Below are 13879 nucleotides of genomic sequence, written 5' to 3' on the forward strand. Positions count from 1 at the left end.
ATTGTTTAAAGCAAGTTTTTTTTTTCAACTGGCCAGCAAGGGCTTTTTAAAATACTTTGCTTCTAAAATCAATTCAGTTCATTGAGATTTTGTGGAATGAGTTGATTTCAGCAGCGTAGATGCCAAAACCAGTATGATGAGATCCTTCATATATGAAACAATATGAAAAGAAGACAGGGCCTGTGCTGGTCTTACACATTAACTTTTCACTGCACAATTTCGGGATGCAATGCTGGGGCCAAGGAAGCATTTGTAGAAGCAGATCAGAACTAAGAAGGCAGCATGGACATTCCTGCTGATTATCCCATGTAATACAATTTCCCAGCCTTTTCTTCCCTCAGCCATTTTTATTTCTGGGTCCTGAGCTTGGCTTGCAGTGAAAAAGAATTTTAACATTTAGAGAGTAGGTGAGCATGGGGCAGGCTTAAGCACCTTTTCTCTGCAAATTCTCTTGCATCCAGATTTATTTTAGAAACAACATACAAGGTTGGAAGGTATGTATTTTCCTAAAATCAGGTGTTTCTTGCTTTTACCAACAACCCAGACTGAAACACTGGGAGCTGAGGCATTGGTACACACATATATTTGTACATGTTGATGTTACATATTAAATACTTTCTTTCCATTAATGTAAGTTGAGTTGTTGTGTGTAGAGGTCAGGACTCCTAAAAACTAACTTGTATAGTAAAATTAAAAACACTTAGGCTGACGTCCTATTAGCATAACTAGAAGGAGGAAGAGTTTCAATAACAAAAACTACCTGTATCTGTCCTGCAGCTTTTCCAACTCACATAATCCCTTTCATTGCATGGGACCCACAGGACAGGAGGAGAAAATCTTTAATTACAAAAAAATCACCTGTTGAATGACATTACCAGCAGGGGAGATTTTCAGTAGTAAAAGACATCCTGCTTCTGTCTAGTGGCTTCTGAATAATGAAAGGGATCACATGGAGACGGAAAAGCCACAGGATAGACTAGGAAGTTTTTTATTCCTGAGACTCTCTCTCTTCTGGTGAAATCATCATCTTTCCACAGGTGTAAATTCATTACAGATCAATTAAAACCTGAGTTGCATAAATGAAGGGGAAAATATAGTGTGACAGTGAAAAGAGATGTAAAGGAAAATGTGCCTTTAAATATCACTGTTTTGTAATAATATTACTAATAATTTAAATAATGAAGTTAAATATAGAGATTTGTTTTTGTGTTAAAGGTATTCATTGACTGTCTGGAACAACTGAGTACAAAAGCTGACAGTGATGTGGATAGTACACAGTAAGTAAAATAACCCAGTGAGGTTTATTTATATTTTTTACTGTATTTTACTGCGCTGTTATTCCTGAGTTCTGAAGAAGGCCAGTTTCCAGCAGTATGATGGGGTAATGTGTATGTAAAGATCAGGATACTATTCCTGCATGACTGGCATCTTTAAGCTGCAAATTAAAGAAAATAGCTGCAGTAGACAACTGCAGTCATTCTGTTGTTACCTTGAGTTTGAACATCAATACTAAAGACTTTTAGCTTGTATTACTCATACCTCTGATTCCAAGTTTTAAAGCTGGTTTTATTCTTCAAGCTTGAGATATATCATATATATCTATTAAGCTATTCTTTGAACCATTATTGAACAGAAGATGGTGAAGTGATGCAAGTACAGTACGTAGCTTGGTCATTCAGATGCCACTAAATTTAGAGGAATTGTGAATATTCCATCCATGCTCCAAAACTTACTAGTGATATCTAGTGCCTGTGCATAGCTGAACAGTTTGAATAGTCATTCCTTCTTCCTTAGGAATTTCTTTGTTGTCTCTGTACAGTCCACAGAGGTCTGCCATAAGTTTTTAAAAAAGGACCTAGCCAAGCTTCTTTTCAATAAACCACATGAAGCATTAATAGGCTCAAGGCAGAAACTTCCTGCAAAGGCTATTGCTGCAGCAGTCAAAAAGGAAGTGAGGAGGAAGGACCAATACCCCTTCAAGCACCTAGAGAGCTGGCCACAGACTTTTCACCAAGAGTTCTGTTGCCCTAGTTTAGAAATTTCTGAACTTTATAGAAGCACAAAACACAAAACATTGTGTCTGTGTAGATGATCACTAAAAGAATGTCAGTAAGATTAGTAAAGCAGCATGTTTTTCTGTGCAAGACCTATCAATCAACTAATATAAAACAAAATATAGGTTTGCCATATAGATGTACTTTAAGGCCTAAACCATATTGTGAAGTACTAAGTGCATAAAGGAATAGCACAAGTGGTTTTTGCACTTTTCTATCTGGCTATCATGTCCCTAGCGATGAGACTGAATGTGTGACCCAGGCATGCTGATATACATGACAGAAAACTGTCAAAATTGTGCACAGTGGTTATGGCATTGCTACTTTACACTGTGCAACTCCAATAACATTCTGACCTATATGTTTAGAATCAAGCCATCAGTGCTTAACTCATAACTTCTTGTCAAATCTCTTAGTCTTTCAGTTGACGTTTCATCTTCAGATTTATTTGGAAGCATCCATGAAGATTCTGGTTTATCTTTAGTAAGTATAGACTCTGCAAATTAAAAGAAATAAACTTCAGCAGTCCTCTACTTGACATTGAAACAGGATCCCAGTATAGCCAATTTTAATTTGGTTCTTTAAAATGCAGTGGCAATACATCTTCTATTTTAATTTTTAAATAGTGCTGCTATGTTCATAGTTTGTGGGCTAAGCCTGATTTCCATTTTAGATAGCAGTAATTACGGTACTCTTTGGGGTTGTAAATAGGCTGTTGAAATTGGAAAGGAGACTTAAGTTTGAACCCCTGCTTGGCCATGGAAACTCACTAGGAGGTGACAATGGTACTCCCCTCCTTGAACTTCTAACAAAATCCTGTTAGGGTTGTCTTTTGACAGCACAAAACAAAAACAGTATCTCATTACTTCTGTTCCATACCTATGCATTATTCTTGTACGTAGTATTAATGCATTTTTCTTGTCTTAAAATCTTCCTTGTTTTAGGAACGGAGGCTTTTAATTGTGCTTAGTAACTGCTGCTATTTAGAACGTCACACCTTTCTAAATCTAGCTGAGCACTTTGAAAAACTTGGCTTCCAGGGAATTGAAAAGATTACTCAGGTAAGTATTTGCTCTAGACTGCATTTGACTTTTTGGTAGCAGTCCAAAATAGGTCATATTAAGATTCATGTAAGAACATAAATAAGTTCTTTTATGAACAGACAATCAGCAACACATTCATCTTGTGTTCTCAGGATATGTTTTGAGAATATCTTTGTGGATTCAGCCAGCTTTTTGGAGTACTGAAAATTCCAGGTCCTTTATACTATGATCCTGACTGTAGTCGGAAGTATTGATTAGAGAAAGACATCTTTCTTATATTTTAACATATATTTCTATCACAGTTTTCTTCATATTAAGTTACAGGTGGCTCAGAGCTAAATATGAGTAGAATCAATATAGTACATCCACAATTTGGCATCCTTCATATTCATTTAAAAAGGCAACAATTACCTTTTGCTGGATTGGTCACCTTCTGATCCATTTTAAGCAGTTTTTTCCACTAATCATAGTTCATATTTACCATTGTTCAGAGTTTAGAGAAACCACTAAACTAAAGTAAACTTACAAAGAATCGGAAACTTCCAATCTGGTCTCTTCACAGCAAAGGAGAGAAGAAATCACGTGAACCAAAGCAGGTGGTCTAGGCTCATTCTCTTAACTAAACCATGATTTACCATTTCACCTGAACACAACCGTTATGTAGAATACCCCTAGCAGACAAAATATTATTTCAGTTTTAAGGTTCTGTCAGTTACCTATGAAGCCTTCTGTTAATAACCATTTTGTTTTGTAAATAACATCTTACAAAACATAGTGTTCTGAATTCTGCAGTTGTTTTGAATTCCATCCTGTTTGCTAGATTAGAGGAAATAGCACATAAACCGTTCATGCTAATAAGAGTTAACATTTGTTCCTTTTCTTATAGATTATCATGGATTCATTAAAAAAACTTGATCAACGAATGTTTGAAATATACATTGAACTAAAAGCTGACCCCATAGTAGGCTCATTGGAACCTGGCATTTATGCAGGTTATTTTGATTGGAAAGACTGCCTTACACCAACAGGTAGATATTTTTAAAACATCTGAGATTTATAGTAGATGCTAATTACCTAATATTTTTTTAAATTCTATAATTCCTTTATATTTCCCCACATGTCAATTTCTTGTTTAAAGCTTGTTCTTCAATAGCTTTATTGCACAATGCCCAAATCTCTTTTCAAATAGTCATCGTAATTATAGCCCCTTCTATGAGTAGTAATCTCCTACAGTAGCTGTTTTTGTTATCATCCATGTTCTTTTCTTGTACTCTATTGAATTGTTATGAAAGACAACATTACTGCTTTAACAAAACCTATATTGTATTAAATCCGACCACTTGTGTATAAGACCAGAATGCTATTTGACTAAGAAAATGGGTGGGAATAAAACTACAGAAGTAATTTAACATGACACCCTCCCCCAAATCAGCCAAAAAGAGAGTTAATAAATGCATGCATATGTAAGATATGCTATAGGTATTATTAAAAGATAGCTAATCATTGAAGCATATGATTAATGGGGATATTAGAGCCCAAAAAACCCAGAACAACCAATGGAGATATTATCTGTGCTTATCCAGTTGGAGCTCATTTTTGCATTAAAATATGTCAATTTAAGGCTTCCTCAGTTATTTAAAGTTTTCTAAAAACTTGCACTCAAATGATAGTCAGCCCAATTGGAGCAAATATAGAGGTGTATTTGAATTTCCTGTGGGTACCACTTGATGGCAGCAGGGAGCAGGAAAACGCAAAACAATTATAGTCTATGTTTTGCTATAACCCTGTACCTGCCGGTCAGTTGCTGCTTTTCCTGATCTTTGTGTCACTGTAGTCAAAAGAATTATTGCATCAGGGAAATAATACATACTGAAGGAGGCTACATTTTGGTGTCTCAGTGCTGGTAGTACTTAGCTCAACCCTGAGAGAGCTCCTGCAACTCTCATTTCACAATATTCTTCAGTTACCTGTAGATGTGAAACTAGGAGTAAATTCCACTGAAGTGAGGATTATTTCCAAGCAATCATGCAAATAGTTGGATTCTACATATTATGAATCAGAGTTAACTTAAGAAGATAATAACTACTAATTTTTTAGATGAGGTCTGTAATCCAGCATTGATTTTTAGAGACTTCTCAGTCAAAAGGTTATATAATCCAAGAGGTTATAGTATTTTGCATTCATAATCCACCTACCCCCCCCAAAAAAAAAAAAACCTTTGCATGTGCAGGTCAGGGGAACCTAAGATATGGCATATGGCATGGCACTGGAGATGATTAATAAAAGTGAATTTGATTCTTTTTTTAAAAGAAAAAAAGCCTGCTTTAGGCATGCACACAGGGGTCTGCAGGTGTTACTGCAGATTGTGTATTCAGTCTGTGCCCATATTCCATACCTGTATTATCAAGATATTCTGTATGATGTAGGTTCACACCTCTGCAGATATTCAAACTACAGTTTACTGAAAACAGTGGCAACAATCAGTCCTGTCAAAGTGTGTAAATGATATCAGTAGAAATAATCTCAATGGTGCCATCTTCAAATGATAAGCAGTTGTATGTCAGCTTGTTCCAAGAAACATGACTTACTACTTCAGTTTTGTTTCATGTCTGAAGCCCAGTATCATTTGCTATCTTAAGGTTGTCATCCAAGCTTCCCTCTAAGCTGGGTGTGCACGTGCCTCTACCTCCCTCCACACAGCTGTCTTCCTCCTCTGTGCATTGATCGCATTAGGTTCCGGTCGTGACAGAACCCTGCACAGGGGGGGTGTGTCTCGCGCTCTCTCTCAGGGGCAAAGAGAGGCAGAGCCCTGCCCAGTGGAGCTGAAAGTTAGAGGTTACGTTGCTGCCATCTGAGGCAGACTCCATGGCTTGAATCGCAGCAGTTTTTTCTAATTCCACTTTGTTTACTGTTTAGCCTGATGAAGAGTTGTGAAGAACTTTCCCATATTTTGAGATATTTGAGTTGGCCTGATCAAGATTCCCTACTGATATGTATTTTAGCTTTTTTATTTTGGATTTTTTCCCCAGATGATGCGGCCAACTTCACTGTTCTTGCGTTTTCTTTATTCACTTGATACATTAAAACTTGGAACTGTGATGTGTTTGTGAATGTCTTGCTACACTGGAACTTTAATCCTCTTCCTTTAGGTCAGATTGCACAATGTCAGTTCACAAGAAGCTGTTGGATTATAGTTTGAATACTGTGTAGTTCACGTGGTTGATTAGATTTGGTGCCACGCTAGAGAGCCAATGTAATACAGTGAGCTGAATGTCAGATCTGGGCCAGAAAAGCTGGATTTCACATCCTTTCTTGGCTGTATAGTTGAATTGGTGTCTCTGGACCATAGCGTTGTTTTTCTACCTGACATTTCACAGGGTTGTTATGATAAAACTCAACTTACAGAGTCCTGACTTCTTAGAAGAATGGCTATGCCAAAACATAATAAATTACTGACATTAATTAAATAAGGAGCACAGATTGATAGGCAGTGATTTAGTACAGCCGTTGCTCACAGAGTCGGAGCTCTGGCACTTTCTGAGTAGCAGAGACTACAACACCATTGCATCTCCCTAAGGCTTCTTTTCCCATCTTTGCTTAACTGCAGTCTTTACCATAATTAGGAGAGAAATTGATTTTCCTCAAACAGTATATACAGTGGTGCCTCGCATGGCGACGATAATCGGTGCAGCAAAAATTGCTGCAAAGCGATTTCGTCGCTATGCGATATTAAAAAGCCCATAGGAATGCATTGAAACCCCTTCAATGCGTTCCTATGGGCTTCAGACTCAACTTTAAACGAAAATCCTCCATACGGTGGCCATTTTCACTGCCCAGTAAGTGAGGAATCCATCCCAGAAAACAGCGGGCGACCATTTTTTTTTACCCGGTGGCCATTTTGGAACCGCCAATCAGCTGTTAAAAAATAATCGCTTTGCGATGATCGATAAGCGAAACAGGGTACCGATCATCGCAAAGCGATTTTTCCCTATTTAAAACATCGCAATGCGATCGCAAAATCTTCATCACTATGCGATTTCATTGTTAAACAGGGCGCCTGTTAAGCGAGGCATCACTGTACATAGTAAGGTAACTCTTTCGTAATGGAAAGTGTTAGATGGCAATTTGACTTTGAGTAGGCAGTTGATAGGTAGGTGTTTTTATTATTTACAGGACCATAGGCCATTGCAAAGCACAGTACAGTGGTGCCCCGCATAGCGAGGTTAATCTGTTCCGGATTAACCATCGCTATGGGGAAACATCGCTATACGGTACAAAAAAGCCCATTGGAAGGTTAATGCGTTCCAAATGGGCCCAAAACACACCATTATGCGATGTTCCTCCATAGCTCAGGCATTTTCGTGCCCTCGGTAAGTGAGGGCAGGGTGCGAAAACGCTGCGCGCGGCCATTTTGGGTCTTCCGGCGGCCATTTTGGAACCGCTGATCAGCTGATTTTTAAAAATGCTATGCGAAGATCGGTAAGCAAAACGCTTACCAATCGTCGCAAAGCGAGTTTTTGCCTATCTAGGCATCGGTATGCAATCACATTAGTAATCCCAAAAAACAGATCGCTATGCGAATTCGTCGTTAAACGGTGCGCTCGTTATGCGAGGCACCACTGTACAGTATCAACACGTATTAGCAATACAGTATAGAAAATGTACACAATGTTATGGGAGAAGTTTCAGCATTTAAAATTAGTGATTTCATTACTTGAAATTGTGAACAATATAAAAATGCACAAACATCTGTTAATATAGCCTAAGAATGTCATTTACCTGAAATGCAAGTTAACTGCTGCAAAGGTTTAACAGAAAATGTGCGTATAGTAAAAGAAGACAATATATACTGAGTTTACCAGTGACAGCATAATGCATGACACAGGTCACAAAAGAATTTCACAGATCTCTCTTGGAGAGGTGCAAGTGTGAAATGGGCACTAGTGTCTCTGAGCAAGAAGACTAGTCTTTTCTTCAATAGGCTGTTGATCTCTGTTGACAGAAATATTGCTCTCAGGCAGACAGATATACAGTGGGCAGTAGAAGAGATAGGGAGTGGGGAGTCATCTGTTTGGTATGTCCTAGATATATATTCCTTCTGAACCCTGGTGCTTCTCACATATCTGCCAGTCCAAAATGTCGATGGCATGGTCTGAAATCATAGTTTGGTAAATGCTTTCCTTATCTGTGGAAAGGTCTTTGTCCCTGGGTTGCTGAATCTGATTTTCCATGATAAGGCCATACAAGGTAGAAAAAAATGACTAGACAGAACGAACCTAAAGTCAGTACCTTTGCTTTGACCAAATACATGCTTCCTTAATTTATCCCCAGCACCTAGACTGGGGATAAATTAAGGCTGCAAGCCCAATTTTTAACATTCCTGTGACGCAATCCTGAGCCCAATCTGTGTAATTGTTTAACCGAGGAGAACTTGGAAAAGCAGCCATCCTCTTGGTTGTTCATTCTTAGCCAGAAATATAGGACACTCAGTCCAGTTCTGCCTGAAATGGAAGGTCTCATTGCTACTTCAGATCTTAGTAGCAATGTGTTCCAGAAGATGGGGCTAATATTTTTCTTAGAAATCTGGTTTGAATGATCTCTAACCCTGTCAAGCTGGCCACACCCCATATTTTGACCCCATATAATCATTTTCCGTATTTTGAATGTGTGTACTTTCAATGCAGGGTTTACCAGTCGCCCTGCTTTAGTGTAGGAGAATTTCCAAACATGCTGTAACATCTTGGAGGCTAATAAATGACTGCTCTTTATGTGAATCTCCCATTTTTGTTTGGGAATAAAAGAATAGCTCCCCCTCCTTCAAAAAAAATAATAATAATAACCTGAACTAGCTTCCACATTAATTCAACAATCTGGTCGCACTCTTAATCTTTGTAAGCGTATCAGACAAAACGAAGCAAAAAGAGAAAGAAACTCCTGCCAAACAAAAATTTAAAAAGAGCACCTTAAAGTCTATTATAGTTCAATATGAGTTTCCATGGATCAAGCCCCTTCCTGAAACACTGGACTGAGGGTATGAAACTGATATATGTATATGTAGCTCCCATGACCCAAGTGATGATAAAGATGATAGAGCAAGTGACAATGTTGGGGCAATGAAACTGTACATTATTTCTGTTAGTAAGTTATATACAGGATAAGCAATTAATCTACAAAGTGACAGTAGCGTTATTGACACAAGTAGTAAACTGTAGGGATGTCCCAGGTTTTAATAGAGAGTCTTACTGGGTTGTTGTTTGTAATAAGCTAAAAGTTCTGGCCAATGTGTAATTCCTTTGACATGCTCTTGAACTTAAGTACCGTAGGACCCACTTATCAACGGTCTGAAAATGCTAAAAGAAAGAAATCCAGAAAAAACTATTTTCACTGTACTACCAGAACCTGCCACTAGAGGGAACTGGAGACCATGCTATGAATACAGTACAGTACTTGTTAGTGAAGAATACATAGTATGGTCTCTAGTGGCAGTTCTGGTAATGCATGTGAAAATATTTTTTTCTATTTTCCCCCTTTTACCATGCTCTATACACACACACACACACACACAGTGGTGCCCCGCATAGCGAGGTTAATCCGTTCCGGATTAAACTTTGCTATGGGGAAACATCGTAAAACGGATCCAAAAACCCCATTGGAACTCATTAAACAAAGTTTAATGCATTCCAAATGGGCCCAAAACTCACCATTCTCCGATGTTTTCCCTTGTTCCGGCAGCCATTTTGTGCATCCCGGCAGCCATTTTGAGCGTCCCGGCGGCCATTTTAGTGTTCTGGTGGCCATCTTGGGTGTACCGGCGGCCATTTTTGTGTTCTGGCGGCCATCTTGGTTGTACCGGCGGCCATTTTGAGAGTCCTGGCGGCCATCTTGGGTGTACCGGCACCCATTTTTTGTGTTCCAGCGGCCATTTTGGAGCCGCTGAACAGCTGTTCCCCCATCGCAATGCAAGTATGCCCTCCCATTAGCAATGGGGAAATCCGCATCGCAATGCGGATTCATCGTTCAATGGTGCACTCGTTATACGAGGCAGCACTCTGTGTGTGTGTGTGTGTGTGTGTGTGTGTGTGTGTGTGTGTGTACATGCATGTGAAAATATTTTTTTCTATTTTCCCCCTTTTACCATGCTCTCTCTCTCTCTCTCTCTCTCTCTCTCTCTCTCTCTCTCTCTCTCTCTATATATATATATATATATATATATATATATATATATGTGTGTGTGTGTGTGTGTGTGTGTGTGTGTGTGTGTGTGTGTGTGTGTGTGTGTTTAGTCGTTTAGTCGTGTCCGACTCTTCGTGACCCCATGGACCAGAGCACGCCAGGCCCTCCTGTCTTCTACTGCCTCCCGGAGTTGTGTCAGGTTCATGTTGGTTGCTTCGCAGACACTGTCCAGCCATCTCATCCTCGGTCGTCCCCTTCTCCTCTTGCCATCACACTTTCCCAACATCAGGGTCTTTTCCAGGGAGTCTTTTCTTCTCATTAGATGGCCAAAGTACTGGAGCCTCAGCTTCAGGATCTGTCTTTCCAGTGAGCACTCAGGGTTGATTTCCTTTAGAACTGATAGGTTTGTTCTCCTTGCAGTCCAGGGGATTCTCAAGAGCCTCCTCCAGCACCACAATTCAAAGGCATCAATTCTTTGGCGGTCTGCTTTCTTTATGGTCCAGCTCTCACTTCCATACATCACGACAGGAAAAACCATAGCTTTGACTATTCGGACTTTTGTTGGCAAGGTGATGTCTCTGCTTTTCAAGATGCTGTCCAGATTTGTCATCGCTTTCCTCCCAAGAAGAAGGCGCCTTTTAATTTCAGGGCTGCTGTCTCCATCTGCAGTGATCATGGAGCCCAGGAAGATAAAATTTGACACTGCCTCCATATCTTCCCCTTCTATTTCCCAGGAGGTGATGGGACCAGTGGCCATGATCTTAGTTTTTTTGATGTTGAGTTTCAGACCGTTTTTTGCACTCTCCTCTTTCACTCTCATTACAAGGTTCTTTAATTCCTCCTCACTTTCTGCCATCAGAGTGGTATCATCTGCATATCGGAGGTTGTTGATATTTCTTCCGGCAATCTTAATTCCGGCTTGGGTTTCTTCCAGTCCAGCCTTCCGCATGATGTATTCTGCATATAAGTTAAATAAGCTGGGGGACAATATACAGCCTTGCCGTACTCCTTTCCCAATTTTGAACCACTCAGTTGTTCCATGACCAGTTCTAACTGTTGCTTCCTGTCCCACATATAGGTTTCTCAGGAGACAGATAAAGTGGTCAGTCACTCCCATTTCTTTAAGAACTTGCCATAGTTTGCCATAGTCAATGAAGCAGAAGTAGATATTTTTCTGGAACTCTCTGGCTTTCTCCATAATCCAGCGCAAGTTAGCAATTTGGTCTCGAGTTCCTCTGCCTCTTCGGAATCCAGCTTGTACTTCTGGGAGTTCTCGGTCCACATACTGCTGAAGCCTACCTTGTAGGATTTTGAGCATAACCTTGCTAGCGTGCGAAATGAGTGCAATTGTACGGTAGTTGGAGCATTCTTTGGCACTGCCTTTCTTTGGGATTGGGATGTAGACTGATCTTTTCCAATCCTCTGGCCACTGTTGAGTTTTCCAAACTTGTTGGCATATTGAATGTAGCACCTTAACAGCATCATCTTTCAAGATTTTAAATAGTTCAACTGGAATGCCATCACCTCCACTGGCCTTGTTGTTAGCCAGGCTTTCTAAGGCCCACTTACTTCGCTCTCCAGGATGTCTGGCTCAAGGTCAGCAACTACATTGTCTGGGTTGTCCGGGATATCCACATCTTTCTGATATAATTCCTCTGTGTATTCTTGCCACCTCTTCTTGACGTCTTCTGCTTCTGTTAGGTCCCTCCCATTTTTGTCTTTTATCATGTTCATCTTTGCGCAAAATGTTCCTCTAATATGTCCAATTTTCCTGAACAGATCTCTGGTCTTTCCTTTTCTGTTATCTTCCTCTATTTCTTTGCATTGTTCATTTAAGAAGGCCCTCTTGTCTCTCCTTGCTATTCTTTGGAAGTCTGAATTCAAGTTTCTGTAACTTTCCCTATCTCCCTTGCATTTTGCTTCCCTTCTCCTCTCTGCTATTTCTAAGGCCTCGTTGGACAGCCACTTTGCTTTCTTGCATTTCCTTTTCTTTGGGATGGTTTTCGTTGCTGCCTCCTGGACAATGTTACGAGCCTCTATCCAAAGTTCTTCAGGCATTCTGTCCACCAAATCTAGTTCCTTAAATCTGTTCTTTACTTCCACTGTGTATTCATAAGGGATTTGGTTTAGATTATACCTGAGTGGCCCAGTGGTTTTTCCTAATCTCTTCAGTCTAAGCTTGAATTTTGCTATGAGAAGCTGATGATCAGAACCGCAGTCAGCTCCAGGTCTTGTTTTTGCTGACTGTATAGAGCTTCTCCATCTTTGGCTGCAGAGAATATAATCAATCTGATTTCGATATTGCCCATCTGGTGATTTCCATGTATAGAGTCGCCTCTTGTGTTGTTGGAAAAGAGTGTTTGTGATGACCAGCTTATTCTCTTGACAAAACTCTATTAGCCTTTGTCCTGCTTCGTTCTGAACTCCAAGGCCAAACTTCCCTGTTGTTCCTTTTATCTCTTGGCTCCCTACTTTAGCATTCCAGTCCCCTAGAATGAGAAGAACATCTTTCTTTGGTGTCAGTTCTAGAAGGTGTTGTAAATCTTCATAGAATTGTTCAATTTCAGTCTCCTCAGCAATGCTGGTTGGTGCATAAACTTGGATTATTGTGATGTTGAATGGTCTGCCTTGGATTCGTATTGACATCATTCTATCATTTTTGAGATTGTATCCCATTACAGCTTTTCCCACTCTTTTGTTGACTATGAGGGCTACTCCATTCCTTCTATGGGATTCTTGTCCACAATAGTAGATATGATAATCATCTGAGCTGAATTCGCCCATTCCTGTCCATTTTAGTTCACTGATGCCCAGGATGTCGATGTTTATTCTTGCCATCTCCTGTTTGACCACCTCCAGCTTCCCAATGTTCATAGATCTTACATTCCAGGTTCCTATGCAGTATTTTTCTTTGCAGCATTGGATTTTCCTTTCACTTCCAGGCACGTCCACAGCTGAGCGTCCTTTCGGCTTTGGCCCAACCACTTCATTAGCTCTGGAGCTACTTGTACTTGTCCTCTGCTCTTCCTTAGTAGCATGTTGGACGCCTTCCGACCTGAGGGGCCCATCTTCCAGCGTCATATCTTTTAGCCTTTTGTTTCTGATCATGGGGCGTTCTTGGCAAAGATACTGGAGTGGCTTGCCATTTCCTACTCCAGGTGGATTGCGTTTAGTCTGAACTCTCCACTATGTCCTGTCCGTCTTGGGTGTCCCTGCACGGCATAGCCCATAGTTTCTCTGAGTTACTCAAGCCCCTTCGCCACGACAAGGCAGCAATCCATGAAGAAGCTCTCTCTCTCTCTCTCTCTCTCTCTCTCTCTCTCTCTCTCTCTCTCTCTCTCTCTCTCTCTCTCTCTCTCTCTCTCTCTCTCTCTCTCTCTCTATATATATATATATATATATATATATATGTGTGTGTATGTATGTATGTATGTATGTATGTATGTATGTATGTATGTATGTATGTATGTATGTATGTATGTATGTATGTATGTATGTATGTATGTATGTATGTATGTATGTATATATATCATCTATATCTGTCTCTCTTTCCTATCTTGTTTTATAGTTGTAGTATTCTCTGAAAGTCACTTTCTGGCTACTGACTGA

The 13879-nt window shown here is 39.9% G+C and overlaps 1 protein-coding gene across 11 annotated transcripts in view; it reads left to right on the forward strand.

The window, feature by feature from the left end:
* Nucleotides 1–13879, forward strand: part of EXOC2 (exocyst complex component 2) — a 130432-nt gene that overhangs the window by 84410 nt on the left and 32143 nt on the right. For all 11 annotated transcript variants that reach the window (XM_078393414.1, XM_078393412.1, XM_072998560.2 and 8 more), the window contains exons 20-23: nucleotides 1216–1277; nucleotides 2471–2537; nucleotides 2999–3115; nucleotides 3984–4125. In XM_078393414.1, coding sequence (XP_078249540.1) covers nucleotides 1216–1277; nucleotides 2471–2537; nucleotides 2999–3115; nucleotides 3984–4125 — 388 coding nt within the window. The remainder of the gene's footprint in view (nucleotides 1–1215; nucleotides 1278–2470; nucleotides 2538–2998; nucleotides 3116–3983; nucleotides 4126–13879) is intronic.

Source organism: Pogona vitticeps, chromosome 4, assembly GCF_051106095.1.
Source record: "Pogona vitticeps strain Pit_001003342236 chromosome 4, PviZW2.1, whole genome shotgun sequence".
Taxonomy (NCBI): Eukaryota; Metazoa; Chordata; class Lepidosauria; order Squamata; family Agamidae; genus Pogona; species Pogona vitticeps.